This window comes from Equus quagga, chromosome 16 (assembly GCF_021613505.1).
Source record: "Equus quagga isolate Etosha38 chromosome 16, UCLA_HA_Equagga_1.0, whole genome shotgun sequence".
Classification (NCBI taxonomy): Eukaryota; Metazoa; Chordata; class Mammalia; order Perissodactyla; family Equidae; genus Equus; species Equus quagga.
The window spans coordinates 3716344-3743178 of record NC_060282.1 but is presented as its reverse complement, the minus strand read 5'-3'; the positions used below and the strand labels follow the sequence as shown (position 1 = coordinate 3743178).

Genomic DNA, 26835 nt, shown 5'->3' with positions numbered 1-26835 from the left:
GACGCTGCCTCAACGTGGCCTGATGAGTAGCGCCATGTCTGCGCCCAGGATTTGAACCGGCAAAACCCTGGGCCGCTGCAGCAGAGTGTGAAAACTTAACCACTCGGCCATGGGGCCGGCCCCTATTAAGAATTCTTGATAAAATGTTATTTGATCTTATAGAACACTAAAGAGCATAATGTGGAAAAAGGATTCTTAATAGGGACCCAGAGAAATGGACTCCTTCACACTATAAAATTAGACTCCCACATTAAAAACAAAATAAACATTCATGTACAATATATTTCAGAAAGATACTCAACAAAAAATGTGAACCCTGGTATCTTCCCAGGGGCTGAGATTCATTCAGCAAAAATTAGTAAACACTGAACTACAGCTATTAAAAGAAATTGTTCTCTTGCATTTTCACAACTAAAACGGATTGCTTATTTTAAAGGTGAATGAAATAAAGTCCACCAGCCCTGCTGTTATCTGTGTGATCCTGGTAAGTCACTGTACTGTGGGAACTTCAGAATGCTTGCTGACCAAGAATTCTAGAGATGGAAGGAAGCCCAGAGATCACCGGGTCCAACTGTAATAATTTGGAGTCAAGGCTCACCTTCCCTACGTCTCACAGTCAGATAGAGCCAGGTCTAAAATTTAGGTCTCTTGACTAAACTTAGATCCAGAGCTCTTTCTACTGCATTTCGCTTCAAAGAGCCGAGTTAAGAGAACTAGGAAGATGAACAATACAGATGTAGTGAAAAACAATTGGAAGACAAGTTAACAGCTAAAAATATGTAATAAATGATATAATTTTATAAGTACGAGGGTAAAGGCTTTCAAAATTGAACTTTAAAAAAACAGAAGCTTTAATTTGTTTAGCTACATGGTAGCAATTATCTGTTGTTCCTGACAAAAGGAAACTTTTATAGCTCGTTGGTTATAAAAGTAACAATCAGTATATCACTAGTAGATGTGCAAAGGATATGAAAAATTGATAAACACGGAGTTCCCGGGGGGGGGGGGGGGGGCGGGGGCGGGAAATGCCATTTGCAGTTTCCAAAGCAGGGATATACAAAAGTCAATCATCTGTGCTGCTCTATCTTTAACAGAGCCATCTCTGCACACCTGCTGTCACTCTAGTTACAAAATCTGATCAAGAATGTACTATAATCTTAAAACGCAATTTTAAAATTACTAAAAAGACATACAGTAACAGTGTTGGTGGGGATGTGGAGAAATGGGCACTCATACAGTGCTGCCAGAAATGTAAAACGGTGCAGCTTATTTGCAAAACAGTTTAGCTGTTCATTAAAAAGTTAAATAGTTACCATATGACCCACCAATATACTCCTAGACATATACTCAAGAGAACTGGAAACTGTGTACACACACAAACTTGTACACGAAGGTTCACAGCATCATGACTCATAACAGCTAAGAGGTGGTGACAACCCAGACGACGACCAACTCATGAATGATGAACAAAAAGCAGTCTATCCACACAATGACATGTTATTTGGCAATAAAAAGAAATGGCATACTGCTACATGATACAACATGGATGAAAACATTATGCTAATTGAAAAAAAAATCAGAGAGGGCCACATATCATACGATTCCACTTATATGAAACATCCAGAAAAGACAAACCTATAGAAACAGAAAGTAGATGAGTGGTTGCAAGGGCTGCTAGGAGAGTGGAATGGGAAGTAATTGCTAACAGATATGGTTTTCTTTTTGGGGTAAAGAAAATGTTCTAAAATTGACTGTGGTGGTGATGGCTGCACAACTCTGTGAATATACTAAAAAACCGCTGAATTCTACACTTTAAGAGAGGGAATTTTATAGTCTGTGAATTATATAGCAGTAAAGCTATTATTGCCAGCCCTGGTGGTCTAGTGGTTAAGATCCGACACTCTCACCGCCACGGCCCGGGTTCACTTTTGGTCAGGGACCCACCACCAGTCTATCTGTTGTCAAACTGTGGCGGCTTTGTGTTGCTATAATGCTGAAAGCTATGCCAGCAGTTTATCAAATACCAGCAGGGTCACCCTTAGTGGACGGGTCTCAGCAGAGCTTCCAGACCAGAAGAGATCAGGAAACAGGACCTGGCCACCAACTTCTGAAAAAACTGGCCATGAAACTCTGTGAACAGCAGCTGACCATTGTCTGATGCATCCCCGGAAGATGAGAGGACGGCGTGACGGAGATCAGGCAAGGTTCCACACTGCTGTACTAGGAGTCAGAATCAACTCGACAGCACTTACGACAACAAAGCTATTATTAAATGAATCATTTAAAGATTCACTGATCTCTTTTGGAGGACAATTTGGGGCAAATCAATGTTCTTTTCTTGAAACTGCAGCTAAGTGGGCACATTGGCTAACTGCTATTGACCATGGTCATCTGTTTGTCAATTCTATCCAATGGAACAATCATCTATAGAATCTCTTATTAATTAATAACAGAGGCTGAAAGATTAAAATAAATAAAAGACAGACCCAGCAGTCTACAAGCTAATTTTGCCATATTTTGGTTTCTGAATATATTAAGTGGACATACATGGGGAGGTTTATAAAAGATAACTGCACATACCTCGAAGAACTAAGGATTGATGAAGATAAAAAAGAGGCAATTTACACTTAGTCAGAAGTGGCCCAGATGTCTGGTAGTCTTAGAGGACTTACTGGGCTCAGATAAACGCCTTGGTGCACATCTCCAAATTGGCCTTCTCCAATACACCGTCCAAGTTCTATTCTTTCTCTTTGAATCTCATAATCCCTAGCTGTAAAACATGATCCATACAACAAAAAATGCTTAAGTACAACATTCCAGGTATAGAAATAACACTTGACATATTTCATTTCATCCATGACTAAAAATCTCATCAGTGGCACATCATTCTATGAAAATGCTTTAAACAGAGTGGAATTCTCTTAAACAGTATTTTAAAAGGAATTTATTGTAACCGTTATGGCATTGGTTGAGCTACCAAAACTATGAGTTCTGTTAAAGGCAGATTTTTTCATATTTTTAAATGTCTGATCTAGTTTATATCTAATTGATAGTTCTATGAATAATTTCTCCAAGTATTAAATTATATGCTTAATTAATGAGCACTATTAGTTCAGGTATTAATAAATGAAGGATAAAAAACAGTTATTTAAAGCAATTATTTTACAAATAACTAAAGTTTGTAAACATAGAGGCAACAAAAAATTGTGTCATGAGTAACTTTATGTTTTCAAAGTTTAAGAGTTTCCCACTTTCTTATAATCCTATCTTTATATTATTGATGGAGCTAAAAGAGTTTAAAGAGGTAGCTTCTAAAAACTAATTTCAAAATTGGACGACTTGAAATAAGGTTGAACATATCACAGAATAAATTAAGAGTATTTTATATTTTTGAGAGCATTTGCCTCAAAGTAATGTATTAAATTGCTGGGATTCATACAAAACCAATTATTTAGTAGGCTGTTGAGGCACATGGAAAGAAAATACCCACTAGGAACCTACTAGATTGATTCTAATCCAATAAACTATTTTAGTATTTTGATTTCTTCCAGCCAGGAAACATCCCCATAACCCATACTGTACATATTCCAATAGTGTAATCACCAATGGAATAAAACAACAGCCAAATGTTTTCAAACTTTCTCCCTGGCTTGTCAAGTCATAAATCATAGAGAAAATTCAACCCAAATTTTAGATGGTTATTTTCCTCTTTAAAATCACTTTAGCCAGTAGTTCCATTGATTTAACAACAAGAGTAAACCAATGAAAAATAGTTTAAAAATAAAAGTTAACTGAAAACTGAAACATCTCGTATCATTCCATAGGTTGCAATTGCAAGCAAATGCAGTTATTTTAAAGGAATCCTGTTACCTTCATCTATTCCATAGCTTTCTGTATTGCAATTAAGAGAGAGAAAAATTGAAGACCTTGCTTAGAAATAACTAATAGCAATTAGGTTAACAACACAAACTCGGAGAATACATTTCAATAATATATACCTTGTTAAATATTTTAACCATCAATATGAGCAAAAAGACTAAACGTAAGTAACAACTCAACATCCTGACATTAACTCAACAGGATGTAAACAATGCTTCAAATTTCTATCACATAAATTCCTATATGAAAACTCACTTTCGTGGGGTCTGGATGAAAGTTAGCCAACTTGGACGTTTACTACTCAAGTATGAATAATATATAAATAAAAATTTGGATTCTCTGTAGTAATGTACAAATGACTAAATGGCTAATCAAAGAGTTAAACCTAAATTTAAACATTTTTCCAAATTGCTATTGTAAGTCAACACGTACACCATTAAGTTTCAGCTCTTCCCATTTTGAATCACTCTCCAACAGGAGCTCTTGAAAGGCCCCCTCAGGATAACGCCTGCCTGAGAGAGGTCGGCTGTTTCTCTTTATTTTGGTAATGTCTCCTCAATATATATAGTAAATCTAAATGAAGCATCTTTTAAAATATTTTCACTACAGGGTAAAGCATCTAAAACATTTATTTTACAAACACGTATAGCTCAATTGAAATCAGGACATCAGATGCTAAATTATTAAGGCCCCTGAGGCTGTAAGGTGGACCCATAATTGGGCGTCTTTAAGAGGTAGGTTTAAAATTTATTTTTTATGTGGATGAAATTTCAAGGGCATCTCCAGTTCAAGATTTGGGACTATATAACCCCATGTGAGATCTGGGGCTTCCAGCTTCTCCACAATCAACAAGCAGCAGAGCAGAGAGAAACACAATGTGGACATTTGCAGTCTGCAGGAAGTTCATTGAAGAGTCCGTCTCTCTCCCCACACCTCCCACCAGAGCTGTATGGACCGGATGCGGGGGAAATGCAATTCACTGAATCTCTAGATTCAAAGAATTGAATATATATGTGTATATACATTTAACTTTAAATAACACTAATTTTCTACAGAGAGGAATACAGTAATTAATAAAGGTTATATTACCATAGAGCCAAAAACAAGATTTCAAAAATCCCGTAACTGAACTAATTATAAGATATTTGAGTTTTGGTCTTCTGACTTTAGAGTGGCACATAAAATACAGAATTCTAAAGGTTGAAAAGAATACCTCTGTTATGCACTCAATGAGGTATTAAAAAATAGTTCTAAAAGGACAATAAATACCTAAAACTTTCAAATGTGACATTCATAAAAGTTAAATATCTGTCAAATCTGAATGAGAACAAAGTCAGAAGTCTACTCACTTGAGGGCATGGTGTAAGTATCTTCTTCGTCTATAATCTCAGCATAATCATCTGTTTCTGTAGGAAAGGAAACATACGTTGGAAGAGGTTAAATATTTGACCTCCTGGCCTTTAATATAATTTGAAAAAGGCAAAATGGTCTGCCTAAATCCCCCACTAGGCTGAGATATTCTTAAAACACCATTACTGGATTTTTTGCTCACACATGAGTCATTTGTGGAAATAAAAGTGACATCATGGTCCAGTATGTTATAATACACAGACTTGTTTCTCAGCCAGCAAACAGAGCCAACAGAGAAAGCCCTTGTGAGAAACAGAGATGTGAAACAAGCGTGTATATGATTCAAACCTGCCAATCCGGACTGACGGCCAGCTCCCCCCACCACGCCACCCCCACGCTGCAGGCCGCACTGCTGTCCCCTGGGACTTCGCCAAACCAGACTGCTATGTCACAAACTAAGCGCCCGCCGGTCCCCATAATCAGACTCTACAGCAGAATCTGAATGTTCTCTCTAGAAAACAAAGACGGCAGCCCGATTTTTGAGGAGATTAACTGGGCCAACTCATTTCATTTTTTCAGGGTGAAAGCCACCCAGGAATTTCTTTCCTTCCTAAGTTTTTTACTCAGATATTTGAAGAGTATACATTAATGTCAAAAGGGTAAAAGACCCACCAAAAAGAATAAAATGAGAATAAATAGCATATTAAAATGAGTTCTTTATTGAGACAATGTCAAAGAGTCTCAATGTCTCCACTTTCTCCTTTCAGTAAAACAGTAACTTCACAATCCACTACCGTGTTAATGGGGGGCTGGGGGATGACCCATTTGAAGAAAACAACCACTCACTTGGATAACAATTATGCTGAAAAATCATGTAAGTCTTGTCTGTTTTTCTCTTTCTCGCAAGAGGAAAACCTTTAGTTGCTCCAGGCCAAGGATTTAAGTGGCTGGGCCAGGCAAGGAGAGGCAGTACTTTCTAGATTACCATCTGAAGAGAGCTCTATGTCAAAAATTTGTCCTGGCATCCACTTCTAACCCCAGAGAAACTAAGTTAAAAGTTCTCTCTTCTCGGCTGTCATTATTACTTCATTTAAATATTAAAATTATAGAAACCAAAGAAAACAGAATATATATAGTTTACAGTCACTAGGATATCAATCATTCCACATACTGCTGTGGTAATGATTGAGGGCAAACCTAAGAGTGACTGGAAGAATTCATTTCTCAACTTGTAGTCATCATTAAAAGCAACTAAAGTGAAAACAATCCAGTTGGCAGAATGTGAAGTCAATAAATCAATTATCCTTAAGACATTCAGCAAACGTAAACTATCCATAAGTCCTATATAACAGGTAGATACACTATTATTCTCACATGTTTATAAATACTACTTACAAGATTTAAGGAAAAATTTGATCTACCCCAAACCTTACATTCTTTTATTTCTATGTTTCTCCCTCTTATCCTGTTCTCAGTTAATACTAAGAAAAGAAATTGGCATGTTCTAGGCCTATAGCTTGGCCTTTCTGTCAGATGGCTTAACAAGACACTGTGAAATGCAATGTGGGAAGAGAAGGGAGCTACTAAAGCGCCTGTAAGGAAAAGGTCTAACAGCTAAGACAGTGGAAGCACCGCAGTTACCTGGACGGACACCTGCTCATCATTTACTCTCTTTATTCTGTCACTTAACAAGCTCACTTTCCTGCCACTCCCCTCAGAAAGCCAATGCAACTAAGGCTGAATTTCCACCAACAACAGCCACTACCCTTACTGCCTTCTCTCGTACAATGCACCGATGTTTAGGGCAAACACAGAGCTGACCCTGAGGGCAGGATGCCGGCAGAGAAAGCTGCTCAGACCTCCCTCCTCTCTTCCCTTCCCCGGCTGCCCTGTTACCAGAATTGCTCAAGAATCTCTAACAACTCCTGCCCTTGGCTCTCAGCTTTATGAAGGAGATGTTATGGACCCATCTTGTCCACAGGCACCAAAGCTTCACATGGCTCTTGGGGGCCACTGCCCGCCTGTCCATAAGCCTCCTGGGGTAACGGGTGTCTGCAGTCCGAATGGAGAAGGCTATGAACCTGCCCTGACAGCAAAGCAGTAACCTCTTACCAAGGATTGTTAAAGCCTCTTACCAAGGGTGTTCAAGCTCATGCTGGCTCAGAGCCAATTCTGGTTTCAGCCAAAGTATCACCTATTCAGCGATCCCTCCTCAAACCATCTTGCCCCCACCCCGTCACTCTTAATCATGTTGCCTGTTTTATTTTCCTTGGTACATACGACTACCAACAGTCTGAGAGTCCTTTGTGTCCCTGTCAACCGTCTGTCATCCTATCCAGGATGGAGACCCCAAGGGAGCAGAGCCCTTGTGTGTCTTGTTTACCACTATGTTCTCAGCACCCAAAACCGGCACAAAGAAGACACTCAGTAAATACTCACTAAACAAAAAGAACCAGTGCACTGCAAGACAGTGAGGGGACCACAGAGCCCCAGGAAACTGCGGCCAAGAAGCCAAGTAGCCTGTGCAAGGCTGCGTGGACAGGAGGGCAGAGCTGCCACACACGGGACAAGGTACACACCCACATGTTTGGGGGTACCCTGCTTGACCTTGAGAAGTCACTTCACCTGTCCAGGTGTTTTAGTTATGCCCTCATGTGTAAATGAGAACACGTCCACCTTGTAGGGTTGTTATGAGGATTACAGGAGACGCATATAAAGTTGACATGTGGCCCTGCAAGTAACAGATGACCGAGAAATGGTAGCTCCTTGTTGTCTGGCTTCTTCTGAGGGCTTTCTGGAGGGAAGCTGGCGGCTGAGGGCGCTGGGATTCCTGCCTGTGGAGACTCTCCATCAGCCTACTTGGTCTGACTGTAATGGCTCCCAGGACTGTCTCTTCCTACAAAACCCTCAGTAGACATAGCAACCTCTGAAACAATTCTGAAGGAGTAAAAATAAAATGGCTAATACATATATCAGGCTATCACACAAAATTGATGTGGGAAAAATCAACTTGCCTACACTTCAATTAATTCACACAATCACAAATAAGAGCCTCTAATGGTTTTCTTTTGACATGATGTAAATTCTTTCTAAAACCTCTGGGGATTAGCGAAGCCGTGCGGGAGTTAGATGAGTGTGCTGTGACGTGGTACGAACAGAGTTTTTATTGAACGAGCGGCGCTTGTTTCTTCGTGCATTGATCCTTACAGAGCAGAGTCAACACTGCTGAGGAAACATGGACCTACAAAACTTTTACTGTAACCTTCTACAGAGGAGTCTTCACGTGGTAATATTTGGTACAGTTCTCCAAGAATTTCTGATATTAATTTGGTTCTATTTTCCTTCTTTCTTTCCTGGCTTTTAGGATCATGGAACCGTACGACACTGACATGAGAGGTATTTTTACATACGCAAGGGCCCCTGAGAAATTGGATCCCAGCCTGAAACTGCCTGGGCCCCCAAAATAATGGCATGCTAGAAGGAAAATATAAAGTAAAAAGGAAATAGATTCAAAGATCTGGGCACATTTAAAGGAAGCTAGGTCTGCATCCTCTACTTAATAACGATGAAAACAACTAACAGTACCGAGAGCTTACCACATGCCAGACACTGTTATAGATAATTATGTATATCGTCATTTAATTGTCAGAAAAATCCTATGAGGTGGTACTATTATCACCATCCCCGCTTCACAGGCAGGAAACTGAGGCACCCAGAGGCTACAGAAGTTTCTCAAGGCCCCAGAGCCAATCATTGGTGGGCTGGTATTCAGAACAGCACTCCAGTACAGACCTGGGCTGCGTTATCTTCCACAATGTCTATGGGGATCTGTATTTGTGAGAGCAGACACCCCATGCTACAGAACTAGGGGGTGTTCCCCTAAGGATATTTTACACCCTCCCCCCCACCAACACGGGCACAGTTTCACTCCAGGGATGCTCACAGCAAGGCTCATCTGGGCCTGCACACTTGGAGACAAATTCATCTCCAAGGATGCCTGGCCTATGAGTTAAATATTTCAAAATGAACATTAAAAACAAGAGAAGACTCTAAAACCTTACAATGGACAACATAACTTGAAAGGTTTGGTATAACATTATGTGGTAAAATAAAAATGATTGGAAGACATGTTACAAGGACAGGAACCGATAGCTCAGAAATTAGGAGAGGAGAGCGCTAACTTCTTGCTTTAAAGCAAGGCGCAGAGAGTCTCAGTAAAGTCACTGTTGAACACATCGACACGCATGCATGATGGCAAAGGCTGGCGCTCTGTCACAGCAAGAGCCTGATGCCTCTGAGGTCACTGTGAAGGGGGTCAGTTAGGAGTCTGGGAGGGACATGTCAGCGGACAATGATATCATCAGCTGGTTGTAAATTAAAGGAACAGCACAAAAGCCACCAGGCTCACAAACTTCTCAAGTGCTGACAACCTGCTGAATTTCTCATGGAAGAGGGGGAAGACAATGTGATTCTGTCACCACGCCTCCTCTACTTGCAAGAAATGGTGGCCCTGTGCCGTGGCTTGGACACCTGCAATTCTGACAACTGGTTCACCTTGGTGCCTCCCTGCTGCCCTCAGGAAGTCTGGATGAGTCGTCACCCCTACAGTAACATCTCTACAGCAATCGGATTACTTAGGTAATTCAGTGGCACTAACCAATTTCACAGCTACTTATCTGCCCTGGATAACTTGGATGCGCCACTAACCCAAGAGGGACTGGGAAGCAGTGAGAAGAGTTCTTTTCTAGGAAGCCAGGCAGGGCCTCACTTTGCTCTTTAATACTAACTAGTGATATAACCTAGAGCAGGGGTTGGCAGACTTTCTGTAAAAGGTCAGACAGTAAATATTTTAGACCTTGCTGGTCATACAGTTTCTGCTGCACCTACTCTACTCTGCTGTTCAAATTCCAGTGGGTAAGCAGCCACAACACTATGTGAACAAGTGGGCGGTAGTAGGTTCCAATAAAACCTTACGCCCGGGACACTGAAATCTGAATTTCATATGGTTTAGATGCCACAAATACTATTCTTCTTTTGATTTTTCCCTTAAGCACTAAAAAACATAATAATCATTCTTAGCTCAAAGGGCGAGACAAAAGCAGGAGATGGGCCGCATTTGGCCCACGGGTCTATCTGTGGACCCCTGACCTAGACCAAGTGATTAAACCCTTACGGCTTAGCTCACTTATCTGTAAAATGGGCACAATAATAGTTTCCCTGTCTAATTCATAGTACTGGGAAATTCAAATGTGGGGAAAATGCACAAAAGTCTTTTTGTTACATAAATAACGTAATAACCACTTGTTTATAGACATTTGTTTAAATTTTTATGCTTTCGTAGTAATCCTCACAACAACCACTGAGACCTTTTACAGATGAAGACACAGGAGCAATCTGCTCAAGATCACTGAACTAGTCAGTTGGTGACAGGATGGGCGGTGGGGAAAGCGCGAGGCTGGAGCCTGAGACCTGACCACTCGTCTCCAGCAGCCTTGGACTAGCTGGGCTCTCAACCCTCTTACCCTCAGTTTCCTCACCTGACAACAACAAAGACAATCCCCAATGATAGGCTGCAGCCCTGCCATGGGAATTAGGAGTCACCTGGCACAGTGCCTGCGCACAGCAACTCTCCGTGAGTGGAGCTGCCAATTAGCTACTAGCAAGGGATCAGTCTAGAAACGACGCTCACACCGTCTGGCGTCAGTGCCATGAAGAAGCAGCACCTTTCCACGGTCGCATTTAGCCTAGCTCTGTCACTGCAAGCGCTGGGCTCACTACGCTCAAGTTACCAGTCCTATCACAAACACGAGCACAGATAAAACCTCCAGTAAAAGCACTCTTTCATTTAATCATGAGGAAAAAATTCAAGTCCCCCTTACTTTTAGTTTATAAAATCTTACTCCTTTACCAAAAAAGCATCTAGAGTCTCATGCAGGTAGTACAGGACAGAAGTGGGAAACTTAAGGCGTTCACGTGACTTAAATTTCTAGCTTATTGAGCACTTTCCTCATTTCCTGGAAAAACAGTCGTTATCACCATCGCTGATATTTCTCTAATTACTTTAGTTTGTGTGACTCTTAAAAGTCACTTCATTCTTTCCTTTCCATTATCTTACTCCCAAACCAAGACTTATTATACATACACTGTCCTTGGGAAATAAGTGTATAGATCTCTATAATTTACTTTCAAGTATGACTAATCTTGCTGAATGATTTCATTTTGACAATTTTTCTACAACTCAAGTTTTAATAACGAAATCTAAAAAATTCACTATGAATATATACAACTCAAAGGTACCACTGAGATGTGATAAGAAACTGACAGTCGTCCTTTCCACGTCAGAGCCCTAAACAATTTTTCAGAGATCATTTGTTCACACCATCATTTTTTCACACTGGTTCTATTGGGTTAAAACCATACTTTGCCTTTCATTAATACTGGACTATATTTGTATCAATAAATAATTATTTCACATTAGTAACACAAACGTGAAAATAAATATTACCGTCCCCACTAATTTCATCTGCAGATCCAGGTGGCATGCAAAGAAAGGGGGCAGTAGGAGCAGAGGGGAGGAGAGAGGAGAGGAAAGAGGGGAGAGAGGAAACACACTATTAAAATGACAGGTAAATCAAAGTGTAAGGAAAACAAAAAATTACCCCCCAAGCTCTAATTCACCAGGTAAAAGGAAGATTGCAGTAGTAAGCGCGTTTACTTGATTCAAGGGCGTTATGCTGAATTTTAGCTGTCAGCACACTGTACAGAGTTACACAGCAGTACTGCAGACTTTAAGCTGGCTTCTATAGCACGAAGCAAAATAAGATGGATTGGCTCCAACAATTAAATGTTAAAAACCATTTCCACCTCCCTAATTTGTATCCCCGTAGATAAAAATGAAAACAAACAAGTCATTAATGTGCACACTAAATGGTAACCAGGGACCAGCCCTCAGCGTGGCTCTTCCCACGAGCCGCTTGGGCTTCTGTCATGTGGCAGCAGTAGGCCAGGCCCAGCATATAAGTTGCAAGGAGGACAGCACTTGAAGCTCCACTGGCAGGTCAAGTTTTCATTTAAATTTATACAGTGTTCAGAGAAATTCCTGTTTCAATTATTACAACAATCTTTGCTTTCCCAGAAAACTCTCCAAGTGGCCTGGATGCCTCTACTCTGCAGCATCCCTGACCATCCTCCCCCAAACCATGAAGAGCAGACTACTGGGGCTCGCTCTGACCATTCTCTTCATTCAGTTGCATGCTATATTAGGAAACCCACGAAGCAAATGCGGTACCTGCTGGCTCCTGGGGTGAAACACCAAGACAAATGAAACTGGGAAACTACTTCTTGCCCAGTCATGCATTTAAAAACCAGCAAACAGGCAAACAGAACATTTTCTAACAGGAGAGCAGCCCAGACGGTCAGCGCGGACCCTCGCCCCGCTGTATCACTGCTGGGCAGGGGACAGCACATACACCAACACCCAGGAAAGCTCTGCTCTGCTCAGGACAGTCTACAAGCCTCTGTTAGATCCGCTGCCGGGGCGCTCTGGTTAATAAGAGAGCCTGAGCAAATAGGAGCGCAGTACCCGTAGAAGGAGGCTCAAGGGAACAGAAGACCAAAGGGAGAAAGCGCCTAGCTTTCTTAACTTTATGCTGGCAGTGACTGACTCCTTTACAAAGAGGCAGGAGGAGGAAAGAGAAAACAGAAACAAATTATTTCAATACAAAAGAAAACATGTTACATTTAAAGGCATATCTATAAAAACAAATACAAAATTGCAATGCTTTTATTTGACTACTGGCACACAATTTCTTACTATGATTGACTTGAGTTTAAAAAATATTTTATTATTTTAAAATGCAATTTCCTCGTTTAGCAACGATTAACACTAGATATAGAAACTTTTTAGCAGAACATAAGGAGAGTTTCCTGGCTCCACAGAGCCAACCAAGTGAAGGTACAGGTATCTCTACAAATAACCAAATGAAGCAAAATGAAACAAGACAAAAAACAGAGACTAATAAATAACTCAAGATTCTTGTGAACATCTAACGTACAACCATAAAAAGAAAAATTGCAGAAAACTAGCAGATCCTGATTTGTGAAAGAGCTTTATGAGCCATTTCTCCCAAATCATTAGCAAAGACACAGACTCAGACCTTAAATAAATTACCTTAACATAAAAAACTGGGGATGAGGATGTTTGAATATACAGGTTGCAAAGCCCCCTACCTACAAGCATCACTTATTCATTCACTCCTTCATTCACATACTTAAAATTCATCTGAAAGTCAACTCTCTCTGTACCAGGCACTTGTCAGATCAACAAGACATGCCCCAGCCCTCCAGGAGCACACAGCTCAGTAAAACAGAGAAGCAACAGTTACAGCAGATTATGTCGAAATGAAGTCAGAACAAGAGATGCATGGAACATGTGACAGAAAAGACACAGGTGGCATGCAAAATTTAACCACAGGATACCATCAAGAAAGATCAGGACTTCAGGCATGGGCCCAGGCAGAATACAGGGTAGGATCAAGATGACAACAATTTATGGACATTGTCAACATGTTTGGAGCACAAACGAGAAGAACTGAAACATACAACTTAGTAATATTTTCAAATGGTATGCTGTGATTCCAGCAACATTTACTATTTAATCTTCCCCCTCCATCTGAAAAGCCACCCTAAATCACATACTCAATTTCCTAGGTGATGACTCAAGAGAGTGCGGCTTTCTGTGCTTACTGGTTAACAACAGGAAAACAGAATGACTGTGTCAGCCTGAACGGATCGCTGGGCAAGGGGCAAGACTACAGTCCTGTGCCACACAATGAAGCTTCTGTCAACGATGGACTGTACATATGATGGTGGTCCCATAAGACTGGGGCCACACAGCTTAGGTGTGTAGTGTGCTGTACCATCCAGTCTGTGTAAGCGCACTCTATCATGTCCGCACAACGACGGAATCACCAAAGGACACATTTCTCAGAATGTACCCCCATCAGTAAGGGACATGGGACATTGCCAGGATGAAATAAGAACATGAACTCTGAATAAGATAAGGCATTCCATCAGTATTAAATTCCCTGATTTTGATAATTACTCTGTGACTGTATAAGAGGATATTCTTGGTCTCAGGAAATACACACTGAAACATTTGTAAGTAAAGTGGCACACTATGTCTGCAACTTGCTTTCAAATAGTTCAAGGAAAAAAACAGAGCGAAGGATACAGCAAGTGGGCCAAAATAAACACATAATGAATCTGAGTAAACAATGTATGAGACTCCATTTTACTACTCTTACAACCATTCTCTAAGTGTGAAATTATGAAAAAATAAAAATACAGGGCACATGCGTTTGGACTCAGATACAACTGGCTCCACTATTTACTCCCTGCCCCTGGAGAAGTCGCCAAGTTCCATTTCTGTCTCCTATTTGTAAAATGAGGCAGCAACAGAAGCCTCCTTAGGTAAACAGCTGCAGACGGGACTCCCAGGCATTAGGCACAGGGCGACCACTCCGTAAGTGTCAGCTATTTCTATTTTTCTACTGTTTATTTTATTTTTAAACCCAGCTGAATATTCTTTACATTAACTTAAAAAGTAAATAATTAAAAAAAATTAAGTATAACTTTTCTTGAGTAATATCAAGAACATTAAAAAGGTGTTAGAATCCTTCTTTATTTTATTCAAGATAAATTACTTTATTCAAGATGATTATTTTACTGACGCTTGTTGAACATCTAGTATGAGCCAGGAAGACCATGTAGATGTGGGGGTGACAGCAGTGAAACAGGCCCTCAAACTCCTACCTTATTGGGCTTATTTTCTAGGAGAAGAGACGATAAACAAAGTAAGTAAATTACACGGTAGTACGTCAACATGTAAGCGCTGTGGAGAAAAACAACAAAGCAGAAGTGGGCCAGGCAGTGTTTTCCTACGGGGGTGCAACTCTAAATATGGAAGGATCACTTGCAAAAAGCCTTCTAGGAGCAGAGGGAGAGGGCAGCGCACAAGTCTGGGAAGGTGGGCCAGGGCAGAGCAAACGGCAGAAGCGCAGGCGGGCTCTGCAGAGGCAGGCGCGGGGCACTTGCCGTTGCAAGGTGACCACGCTAATCCAGGTGGAGAGTGCTGTAAACTTGGACAAGGGTGCTCGCAGGGAAACCCGGACTGTGAATATATTTGGGGGATTGAGCCAATTAGGCTTCGCCAATGGACTGGATACGGCAGGAGAAAGAATAGTAGCATTAAGAATCACCCCAAAGATTTTGGTCTCATCAACCAGAAAGAAGGAGCTGCCGCCTCCTAAGAGGAGACGAGTGAGAAGAGCATGCTTGGAGGGAGGACCAGGAGTTAGTTTTGAATATATTAAGTTTGAGATACTCATTAGACATCAGAGTCAACATGGTGAGATGGCAGGTGGCTGCAAGAGCCTAGAGTTCAGGGAAGAATCCAGGACAGAGATGACAGTTTGGGAGTTACCAGCATAACTAAGGCATGAAACACAATGAGATCCCTGGAAGGGTGAGTCTTGTGTTCTGGGAAAACAGTCCTTCTAGCAAATCATCCAGCCAGAGGGGTCATGGGAACGTCCCTCCTCCCCTACAATGACAAAAACCCATGAATTCATAATGATGCTTAAAACAACAACATCTGGCTAGGGAGGCAACTCATTATTTTAAAAACTGACAAATAAAAGGAAAGAATAAAGCAGTTTTCTTGTCTTTCCAGTAGGAACCATGCCTCAAGGTAAGTGAACAGCTACTGAAGGAAAGTTGTCTTTAGAAGTATAATAGCTAAATAAATAAAGAAGACATAGCAGAATTCACATGTCGCCTTTTTGTGGCCCTTAATGAAATCTAGGTGTGAATGTCATTAGCTGCTAAAGCCATCAGTAGCTGCTAACACTCAAAGGAGCTTTATAATGGATGGATCACAGACTGACCCATTCCACTGATCAGCCTTAAGGGCACAAAGAGAGACGGCCAGATGTTATGTACATCACCTACGATGGATTCTTGTAAAAACAAAACAAAACAAATCATTGAGCCCGAATCTAATCAAACTTCTTTTGATCCTAATGACTAGCTAACAGGAAACATAAGAACACGGAGGCCTGAGAGGAATGCATTCAACACATCACAGAGGTGTAATCAGTCAGACCCAGAGTGCGAGGAAAAACAGCTTAAGTGACACAATGTCTTCAACAGATAAGTGGCAATGAAAAAAGAAAGAGGAACCCTCATACACTGCTGGTGGGAATGCAAACTGGTGCAGCCACTGTGAAAAACAGTATGGAGATTTCTCAAAAAATTAAAAATAGAGGGGCCTGCCTGGTGGCCTAATGGTTAAGTGCACACGTTCCACTTCTGCGGCCCAGGGTTCACCGTTTCGGATCCTGGGTGCAGACATGGCACTGCTTGGTAAGCAATGCTGTGGTAGGCGTCCCACATATAAAGTAGAGCAAGATGGGCACGGATGTCAGCTCAGGGCCAGTCTCCCACAGCAAAAAGAGGAGGATTGGAAGCAGATGTTAGCTCAGGGCTGATCTTCCTCAAAAAATAAATAAATAAATAAATAAAATTAAAAATAGAAATACCATATGACTCAGCTATCCCACTACTGGGTATTTATCCAAAGAACTTGAAATCAACAATCCAAAGAGACTTCTGCACCCCTATGTTCATTGCAGCATTATTCACAATAGCCAAGATGTGGAAGCAACTCAGTGTCCATCAACTGATGAATGGATAAAGAAGATGTGGTATATAAACAATGGAATACTACCCAGCCATAAAAAAAGACAAAATCGCCCCATTTGCAACAACATGATGGACCTTGAGGGTATCAGGTTACGTCAAATACGCCAGACAGAGAAAGACAAACACTACATGATTTCATTCATTTGTGGAAGATAAACAAACACAGGGACAAAGAGAACAGATTAGCAGTTACCAGGGGAAGGGGTTTAGGGGTGGGCACAAGGGGCGAAGGGATGCATTTATATGGTGACTGACAAATAATAACGTACAAATGAAATTTCACAATGTTATAAACTATTATGACCTCAATTAAAAAAAAAGAGAAGGCCTAGCCGAGAGATACAGGAGGAGACAGGAGATGCAACAAGCCAAGTTCAACCAGTCTGCTGGTTTGACTCTTGACTGGATGAAACCAAGTGCAAAAATTCGGTCTTCAGGGAAACTGGAACACGGACTGGATAGTTGGTATTAAGGAATTACTGTTGGGGTCGGCCTCACGATCTAGTGGTTAAGTTCGGCAAGCTCTGCTTCAGCAGCCCAGGTTCAGTTCCTGGGTATAGACCTACACCACTCAGCAACAGCCACGCTATGGCAGTGACCTACATACAAAATAGTGGAAGACTGGCACAGATGTTAGCTCAGGGTGAATCTTCCTCAAGCAAAAAGAGGAAGACTGGCAGCAGATATTAGCTTAGGGCAAATCTTCCTCAGCAAAAAAAAAAAAAAAAAAGAGAAAAGAAAAGAAAAAGGAATCACTAATTTTTGCAATATAATAACATTAAGAAAAGAATTTTTATCTTTTAGAAATATTTATAGAGGAAATATGCCTTAGCTTTGCTTTAAAACAATCGATGGGGACTATGTGTTTGTGTAAGTGTGTAAAGGTAGAGAGGAAATAAGACTGGACATCAGATAAGATTGGCCATCAGTTTTTAGCTATTGCATCTAGGTGATGAGTACCTGGAGGGTCATTATATAACTTTATTCTCTCTACTCCTGTATATGTTTGAAATTTTACATGACAAAAAGTTAAAGAAATTCAAAATTCAAAAGCATAACAATACCCATTCATTCATATGGTTTCTGCTTGTAAAAGTACCAAAATATTTGTCTTGACTCATGTGGTTTGATTTTAGTAAGTTCCACAATTACGATGAAGCCATGACATGCTACAACTAGGGGGGAAAAGCCTTGACATCAAATTCTAGAATTTATATTTTAAAAGTTTCAAGTCTTCCTTTAAAATTTTTCTCTGAGAAGAAAAAAATAACTGGGCCTTTTGATGTTAGTGTATTTGTTTTTAAATTTAGCAAGATGACACTTGGGCTTCTTGTATTTTAGTAACAAATTTTTAAAAAATTATTAAAGTTTACTCAATATGGTGTTAAAAAGTTTAGCCAGAGGATTAAGAAGGTTCATGAGCCAAGTTTACCCAAACGCTGCCCATCGTGAGGCATAATTTCATATAGACAAAAACACGCTCTGGTTCAACATCTCTCAAGAAACACTATTGTCCCTTATTATGTGGAGGTGATTAGGGAGAAGGTAGGCATACTCTCTTCTGGAAAGTTCACACGGCTAAGGGAACAGATGTGTGTGGCCTGGAGAGTTGTAAAAATAAATATCCTCCTTAAAATTTGTGGTTCTCATTGTTGCTCTGCTTTTCACTTGGGCTCTTTTTCATTTGCAAGTGTCTCCGGCTACTCCCTGCCAGCGAGGCCTACAAGGGTCTGTCTACACGCCTGCAGCGGAGAGGGTAAGTCCAATTCCAGCGTGAGGAATCAGAAGCCAGTCTGGCCCCGGGCCGTTCTTCAGGATACTACTTTAGAACATATGTTGAAGATATTTCAGTACCTATGTGACTCCAGAGTATTTTTCTCAACTCCTTTAGAGACCAGAGGAAAGGGACAGGATTAAGTAGCCCCCCGGAATTTCAACAGAGGCAAAGAGAGCTCGAATGACGTAACAGTGGTGGGAGAGGGCGGGCTGGGAGAGAGGAGGCAGCACAGGGGGGCATTCTGATGACTCACTTCCGTCCGCACGCACAACACCATCAGTCATCCTGTCCATACCCAGGCGGAGACAACTGTGAGCCTGTCAGTGACTAAACGGCTCTCCTAACACCCGATTGATTACAGAACACTATTCATGACTGCTGAAATTAGATTTTCCAGTAACATGTCAAAACACCCAATACTTACCACTTTGTGCACATAAAAATAATCAGCAGCATTGATTTGATTTTTTTTATTCCTAAAAGCTAGCATTTAAATCAAGCTTTAAATCTACTGAAAGCAGAAGAGACTACCTTGTAAATCATAGCATCATCAAAAGTGAAACTAGGGTGTACACCAGACAAAAGAAAGTCTTTCAAGCTTGAATACAGGGCAGACTTTTGAATTTTACCTGAAGAGTGTCATAAATGAGTCAGTACTATGCTATTCCTGGTAAATGGAGGAAAAAACTACAACGGAATCACACAAACTCTTCCAAGGTATTCCTCCCTTCCACACTGAACATCATCAAGCTTTCTGAATGAGTCAGTGTGGTCTAACGTAAAGACAATGGGTTTTGGAGCCCAAGATCTGGGTTTTAATCAGACTCTCTACTACTTACTACTATCTCAACCAGGCCAAGCCACGTCATCTCTGAGTCTTAATTCCCCATTTGTAAAGTGGAAATGTTACCAGGAAGACTGTCCTGAAGTTTAAACAAGACAGTACATGTAAATGTGCTAGGCATGCTCTCTGAGCTCTTCCATGTGTAAATAACTACTTACATATTTACAAAGCAGCAACACAGCAATGAATGAATAATATCCCACCACCACCATATATTTTGCAGAACTTTAAAGTTTACGAACCACTTTTGCCTATATAAAGTGGTTGTTTTAGAATTTGTAATGAAGCAGTTCAATGCAAATAACATTTATTTTGTTAAGGGTATTTTAGTTAAGAATAATTTTCAGTAACTAACTTGAAAAACCTAAAAGTAATCTCACATAAAGGAAATGATGCCGCATGATTAACAGCTAAACCAAAAGAATCTGTTCTAAAGTAAAAAAATAAATTTTTTTTTAATTTGCAACAAATACTGAAAAAGTATCATCAGAAAGTGGTGCATTTGTTTATCACAAAGGGCTCGGCAGAGACCATCAAAGCAAACATTTCTACCTACGGAAGAGGTCACTGCACCGACTGCCATGACGGACACACAACAGAGGGAACCTGTTTCACCGTCTCCATGCCCATCGTGGATAATCCAAACAGTTCACAAGAGCTGCGTGCACAATGCAGCGGCACTGTCACCTGTGCTATCCTCTATTTCTGGTCACACTTAAGGTTTTACAGCTTGATCAGGGCCTGGTTATTAAAAAACAAAACAAAGCATTAAAACACAAAAACCAACCAACCAAAACCAGAGTTTATGCCTTCAAAATACTTAAAATTCAGCTTTATTCATTGATTTTCCTTGGAAATATCTCTATACCTGGGAAAATTTCACCCATACAAACACTGCTCAAGCACCCATCCCCAATCCAGGCCACATCCTCTCTCTGAACACACTTACAGACCGCTTATTACAAGCACTGGCCTCTCAGTTCTAAGTTCTACTTGAGCCCTATAATAAGCACAAGTTTCTTAAAAACTTAATAATTAGGCTAAAAAAAATTCCTTTAGGCCCTCAGAATAATGTGCCCAAGGAATGCACTGTTCTGCTAGATATTTTTATAAATCTGTTCATCTCACAGTTACTTTTATAGAGAAACTGAGTCTAGATTTGAAAGATGAATTCTCCATACAGTGAACATCAGGTCTAACTGTGATCTTACTGAAGATGATCTAATAACTACATTTACCTTACAATGAAGTACGAATGAGAGCCTGGTTTCTCGTCTCTGGAATGTAAGGATATTGCTTTATTTCCCAACCAGGGATCCACCAAGAGCTGAAAACTGTCTCAAGTTATCTGGACTCTTATTCCTCCTGTTGGCTAGCCTCCAAGCCTCTTGCCCAACACCTCCGAGGAAAGTGTCCAGCACAATGCAGTGATAAGCTCACAGGGAATCGTCCGAGAGTCCAGTGACTCTCGATGTCATTGCCAGCTCTGCGCATCCTGCTCCCGGAATGCAGTCCTCTAAGTTTCAGCACATCTCCATACCTTGCTCAGGCATTCACTGATTTATTTTAAAAAATTACTAAGCACTTATGTCCTGGACAATAAACAGACAAAGAGAATATGTCTTTGCCTATGACGGGGTTGTGGTCTAGAGAACAGAAAGTTTCTAAAATAATTATACCCATTTAAAGATTATCCATAATAGAGAGACATATGGCGGGCTAGAGAACTCTGGGGAAGGAGTCCTAGAGTAGTCAGGGAAGGCTTCTAGGAGGTGGTGACATCTGAACCTGGTCTTGAAGATCAGGTAAGAACTTTTTGGTTGTGAACAGAAATGGGGAGGTCAGACAAGTCCCACTTTCTCCATCTTCCCACGTGCTTCTCCATCTGTACTTGGGGTAAACTCCTTTAATTGGTATTGAAAGGCAATATGGCCTGGAGGGCAGTAATGACCTGAGTTCCAATCCTAGCTCCATCATTTTCAAGCTATGTGACGCTGAACAAGCCTGTTTACTCTCTGAAGTCAGTTCCTCATAGCTGTGAAATGGGGGATGATAAAGACCTTGTGAGGCTATCACAGGGATTAAGCAAGTTAGTAGCTCCCGACGTGCATACCACACCAAATGCTTAATGAAAACAGGCCTGTCTCTTCTTCGCTGTGTGTGACCTTGGCCAAGCTCCTGAGTCCCAATTACCCTGCCCACTGCATCTCCTGGGCCTCCATCCCCGCTCTCTCTGCTACCCTGCTGGTGCCTGGATTTGCCAAGCTCCTTGGTGTCTGCATGACTCCATCTCTCACGTCATTCAGTTGCCTGCCCACACGCCATCTGCTCAGAGAGACATTTCTTGACCACAATTATAAACAGCTCCACCCCTTGCTCTCGATTTACCTGCTTTACTTTCACTCATTGTCTCTAGCCTGTCTCCTCCACAGAGTGTCAAGTCCATAAAGGAAGGGGCCTGTCTTTATTCGCTATCATACCCCAGGATCTGGAATGGTGCCTGGCACACAGTAGGCCCCATAAGTGTTTGCTGACTGATTTAATGTAAAATGGGACATGTAAAACTGGAATAATATCCCTCTTGCAGGGTTAGAGGTTAAATGAGATGGAGCATGACAGAAAGCAAATCATCACGGCTGGCACAGAGTCCGACTGCAGCCCCACCCCAGTCGCCTGCAGACAGAACAGCCCCGTGGCAGCGGAAGGAGACGCAGGGGAAGCAGGGGTCCAGGAGCAGCGGGGCGCTCTCCCTCAGTGGGACAGTACCACACCCACATGCTGCAGGGTTTCCAGGTTGCTGGGTAAAGAAATAACCTTGGGATTTAGTAACAGTGCTGGTTTTCTAGCTATGAACCTAAAAGCTGGTGGGCTAAGGTCTAAGGTAGAGGCTCCTGGCCAGCCAGGCTGGTTCAGACATTATGTGTATAGTCTTTGTGGACGATACAAATATACCGCACTGGTTAGTCCAACTGCACCAAACTGAGCGAGCAGCAGGTGGAATGAGAGAAGGTCAACAGGAACCTAAACACATTAGTGTTGTCATGACACACCCACCGCACTCTTCCTTTACCTGTATCTGCACATTACCACAGTGACAGTCACACAGGAAACAGCGTCAGTGATCTTGAGGAACAGAAAGACTCAGACATGTGATGATGAGAAGAATATCCCGGCCTCTGGAACAGCTCGAGCAGAACTACAGAGCTACGGTGGGGTGAGTGGCACACCCCAGCTTCATGTGGCTGCAAACAACGTGGAGGAGAGAAGAGGGGAGGACTGGAAAGGGAGGCTGTGGAAGATGACGGAAGGCCTCTGAGGGCTGAGCTGAGGAGCCTAACCTGCACCTGACGGATTGTAAACTATTATTGAAAGTTTCTGACCAGAGAACTGCCTATTTAAATTATATACATGTGGCAGCAATCAAACTAGTACAGAGAATGGACTGAAGTATGAACTTCTAGTTAAGGGATAACTGGGAAGAAATAACGAAGGCAGAATCCTAAGGGAGGGGTTGGCTGGGAGAGGTAAAAATCCAGAGGTTTGATGATGATCAGTTGCTAAAAAATCTCTGAGGTTTAAAACCTGAAGAACTGAGGACACTGATTAAAAGGGATTGGAAAAAGGGAGAAGGAACAAGATGTGAAGGTTCTGTGAGGACCCACTTTACTTCATTATGAGCTAACAGGCCGTCCCGGCTCGCTCCCACCCGGAGACTGTGGCGCCTCCGCGAGGCAACACGGCGGCGAGGCATGCGAGCGCTTCCTGGGCCTCACTCCTAAGACCGCTCTCAGCCGGCAAGGAGACGGCCCAGAGTGCTACCAGGAAGGACTCGGCGCTGGCTCCAGCATCACCTCTTCTACAGAGCATCCTCTGAAGCCCAGGGACTGTTCTCTCCTCCGGACTCAGCTGAGCTGACAGAGAGAATCCTTCCCCACCCTCACCAGGAGGGCACGGCCTTTCTCTCTCCAGCTGGATTACAAACTCCCCGAGGGCCTGGTTTACACGTGTGAATCTCCTGTTCCCACCATGGACTGAACAAGAGCAAATGCTGAGCACTACTTATGCTGAGCGCCACTGCTGGGCTTAGGAGAGTCCAGCGAGGGCCGTGGGCAAGCGAGACTGCCCACTGATTTAGAACAGGCCAGGCTCCCTGCAGCCTGTGGGTGCCTGACACTGTCCGACAGCACACACTCTAGCACTCACGACCCCTCTCCCCTGTTAGGAAGCGATCGATGATTTCTTAGGCTGTGGTACTCGGACACACACCGCTCACACACAATTCATCAGTAAAGCATCCTTGCTAAAGCACAAGTATTTCTTTCTGCTAAATAAAAGCGCAGGTATTTCTTAAGAGAGGGCTTGTGGGATGTTTGTGCACAATTAAAAAATAAGCAATTACATTTCTATGTAGGAACACTAAACAAGAATCCAGTCATCAACTAGGCAAAAGCACAAAACTAAATTTCAGGAAAAATTAACTGAAGGTAAATTAAACTAACAAGAATTAGGTTTCTTCTAAGTCAGATTGTCAGATACTAGAGTCATTAGGAACTCACTATTTTAGAAATGTAACATTTACATTATTATACTTACAGATTATAAATATTGTGTATAGATATACACACATATCTATATCTATATATATATACACATAGTGAACACACTTTAAGACACTAACTTGGGTCCTGAAAGATGCGTTTTTCCTCCCTTTCCTCTGTTTTCTACATTTTTAAATAAGGAAAAAAGGCACATATATTTTGAAAACATACCAAGGAAAGTACACACACCCATCACACCAGCAACAGTTAAGATGCTGCTTTCGCCAGTATCTTAACTGTGTTTTTAAGAAAGCGATATTCAAACACCACTCCATGTTCATCGTGAAAGACAAAAACCATTGAAAAATGTTTCACATTTCCTGAACTCAAAAAAAAAATAAATATACAAAGCATATTCTGTTTCTGAATTACAAAGATAAATTATAATGGCAACTTCAAAAGTAAGCATTTTTACTCTAAATTAACATGACATTAAAACTGAAAAATAACTTCTGACATATATCTCGTCTTAGAAAACAAACCTATCAGCCACATTTAAATGTGTTTAATGAGGGTAACGTTGTACAACTTGGGGCAGCTGGACTGTTTAACTTGTGATTCTAGACTCCTTCCACTCTAGGAGTACTCGCACTAGTGATGAGGAGACCTCTAACGTGCAGTGGTCCTCCTGTCACAGCCGCCGCACGCGTCCACTCCGCAGCCCGCCGTGAGGCTCTCTGGGCTGGCCGCTCACCTGACACGGAGACGGCGTGTGTCCGCACACCTTGCCTCTCGCTGTTGGCCAGCCTGTAACACAGAGGGGCAGAGCTGTGAGTGCCGCACTCAGGAAACAAACTCCCACTCGTCCCAACGGGCTGCCCAGGATCAGGAAGACTATACCACTTCCCCTGGAGACTTCACATCGTAAAGGCTGCTTTTACAATATCAGATTCCACCACCCGAGGCACTTAACCAGACTGCGTCACTGTTTTAAAGATCAGAAACTAAGACAGACAACTGAAGGACAGCGAACCGCGCTGAGAAGGAACTCGTGACAGTGACTTACAACACCACAAACCATTTAATGTGGTGCACACGGGTTAGATAAAGTCTGAAATTTAAATGCCAGGCTGCAAGGGAATGCCCAAAAGTCATACAATGGAGGGGGAAAATATCTAGAATTGAAATTTGCTCTCTAAAACGTTAATTTGAAATACTGTAGTATTTCATAGTCCTTCATACATTGAGAGCATGTAAAAAAGCAGGCAAACATTATTATTATTTACAGACTGAAAAAGGTAAGCTTAATGTAAGCTGATCACTTGTTTCATGAAATGATTCAACAACATCAGTGTTTTACATATTCACCCACACAAAATAAAATTTTGGCCAAAAGTTTCAGCAACATTAAAAAAATCCAAGTATTGGGGACAGCCCCATGGCCCAGTGGTCAAAGTTCCACATGCTCTGCTTTGGCGGCCCGGGTTCAGTTTCAGATCCCGGGCATGGACCTACTCCACTCATCAGCCATGCTGTGGAGGCATCCCACATACAAAGTAGAGGAAGACTGGCACATGTTAGTTCAGGGCAAATCTTCCTCAAGCAAAAAAGAAGAGGAGTGGCAGTGGGAGAATCTTCCTCACCAAAAAAAAAAAAAAAAAAAAAAATCCAAATATAGTTTAGTTTAAAATTTTTGGAAAGCACAAAACACAGAGAAAAAAGGAACCTCATAGTCTTCAAATGTCAGTTACCTTGATCTTTTTATAAAAGAAAACTTTTTCCAGATACAGAAACATTTACCACGGAAGTACTGAATAGAAATTTTTCTTAGTATGTAGAATTGACACTAGGAAATACTGGAACTTAGAAATAGTATATTTTTGAGAACTAGAAATATTCAACTGTATAATCTCTATAATTAACGATTATAGCATAAAGCCATAAAATTGAGTTTCTTTTATTGAATTCTCTAAGTATTTGAAATCTTATAGCTTTGAAGTTTAACTAAAGTGGTTTTCTGACAAATCACCACTTTCTCTTCCGTTGCGGCTACACGACTTATTATGACTGTCTTTGAGCCGTATTTCTTGGGAAGCCATAGGGTGCATAAATAGTCTACGTCACTTGCTTCCGTGTCCTGCTGCCAGAACTGTGGTGTCTTCCTTCGCCACACCATGTTTCTGTGTGCTGCTGTGGGTCAGCTTTCTCACAATTGCATGGATTTCACTGCTTTTCTGATCAATAGCAGTAACAGTGTCTCCTGCTCTATGATTTGTGGAAATTCTGCTCTTTTAAAGTTTGATTTATTCAGTGTTTCTATCATCTGCTAGCACTTCTAACCTACTATCTTCTTCACTCACTTCTATATCTATGTTTATTATTCCTGTAACTTTTAATTCTCAAAGTCATCACCTAACGACTTTCCACAATTCAAGATACTCGGAGCATTAGTTCCTGGCCTGATGTGGGACATTAATAAATATCTATTAAATATTGTTGAATTTGTGAAAAACTGCCTAAAAGCTAAGAGAAAGCTGGTTTCGCCACCCCTTCACTCACCTGGACAGCTACTGTGTACCTACTATGTGCCAGATACTGCCCAGTGTCACGACCACAATGCCACCTGACCCTGGCCATCAACGAGGCCACAGGGCTATGGACAAGCAAAGAGGTTTTTTTTTTTT

At 41.5% G+C, this 26835-nt stretch overlaps 1 protein-coding gene across 7 annotated transcripts in view; it reads right to left on the bottom strand.

The window, feature by feature from the left end:
* Positions 1-26835, bottom strand: part of PTK2 (protein tyrosine kinase 2) — a 235663-nt gene that overhangs the window by 76948 nt on the left and 131880 nt on the right. For 5 of the 7 annotated variants that reach the window (XM_046642323.1, XM_046642322.1, XM_046642318.1 and 2 more), the window contains 5 exons: positions 24906-24958; positions 12812-12895; positions 11735-11752; positions 5229-5285; positions 2673-2770 (listed from right to left, as the gene is read on the bottom strand). In XM_046642323.1, the coding sequence (XP_046498279.1) occupies positions 2673-2770; positions 5229-5285; positions 11735-11752; positions 12812-12895; positions 24906-24958 (310 nt within the window). The remainder of the gene's footprint in view (positions 1-2672; positions 2771-5228; positions 5286-11734; positions 11753-12811; positions 12896-24905; positions 24959-26835) is intronic. The other 2 variants (XM_046642320.1, XM_046642321.1) reach the window with 1 other exon arrangement.